At 58.6% G+C, this 1,015-nt stretch overlaps 1 protein-coding gene across 1 annotated transcript in view; it reads right to left on the minus strand.

Annotated features, from left to right (window-relative positions):
* LOC125482553 overlaps positions 1-716 on the minus strand; it is a gene marked incomplete at both ends in the record, with an annotated part of 6,338 nt that extends 5,622 nt beyond the window's left edge. The window contains one exon of the mRNA XM_048594647.1: positions 328-716. Coding sequence (XP_048450604.1) covers positions 328-716 — 389 coding nt within the window. The remainder of the gene's footprint in view (positions 1-327) is intronic.
* Between the last annotated feature and the right edge of the window lie 299 nt (positions 717-1,015).

The raw sequence follows: 1,015 nt of genomic DNA on the forward strand, positions 1-1,015 counted from the left end.
ACCTGAAACCACCCCATTTCTCCCATCCACCCCCCTTTTGCCCCAAATCAACCCCCAATTTACCACTTTTACCCACAATCCACGCCCAAAACCACCCCATTTCTACCATGCACACCCCCCTTTGCCCCAAATCTAAACCCCCATTTACCTCCTTTACCCACTATCCACCAACTAACCCCATTACCCCATTTATCCATTGATTATCCCGAATCCACAGCCCTCCCAATTTACCTCCATTACCCACCTCGATGCACCCCCCAACTGAACCCAATCCGTCCCCCCACTCACCCCCCGCCCTCAACCTCCGGTTCCAACATGGCCGCCCACCTCGTTGATATCGCGCTCGTCTACTGATGACTCATAGTCATCCTCCTGGTTGGTGGTGGCCTTGCTGTCCCTCGTGAGGCCCTCGCTGTCGGTCAGCCTCATTGGCCTTCTCCTCCGGGAGTACCTGCTGCCCCTCAGCGCCGACAGGGCCGAGACGGTGGAGAGGGCCGAGGGCGATTCCGAGGGGTCGAGGTCTCCAGACTGCCACAGCACGCGGAGGCCCATCTCATCTGACAGCTCGGGGTATCTGGCCCTCGCCAGCCTGTCGTCGGGGGCCTCCGTCACTGTCAGCTCGCTGGGATCCAAGCTTGTCGACCCCGAGAGGTAACTGTTATCCACCCTCAGCCTCTCTGGGACCGGCAGCTCTCTGGTCCGCAGGCCTGGGGCATCTGCTGGGTAGAGGAGAAGGCGATGGGTAAGTGCGCCGTGACCTCGAGACCAGGAGGACCGACTGCTCTACTACGTCTCTGAGTGAGAAAACGTGGGTAGGATTTGCCGAGACATAGGATTGTGGAACCCCGACAGCGTGGATAAGAGGCCATTTGGCCCATCAAGTCTGTACCGACTCTCCAAAGAGCATCCCACGGCCAATCCACCCCTAACCTGCACGTCCCTGGGCACTGTGGGAAAATTTAGCATGGCCAATCCACCCTAACCCGCACATCCCTGGGCACTGTGGGACAATTTA

Source organism: Rhincodon typus, unplaced genomic scaffold, assembly GCF_021869965.1.
Source record: "Rhincodon typus isolate 14 unplaced genomic scaffold, sRhiTyp1.1 hic_rhity00012273, whole genome shotgun sequence".
In the NCBI taxonomy this organism is placed as follows: Eukaryota; Metazoa; Chordata; class Chondrichthyes; order Orectolobiformes; family Rhincodontidae; genus Rhincodon; species Rhincodon typus.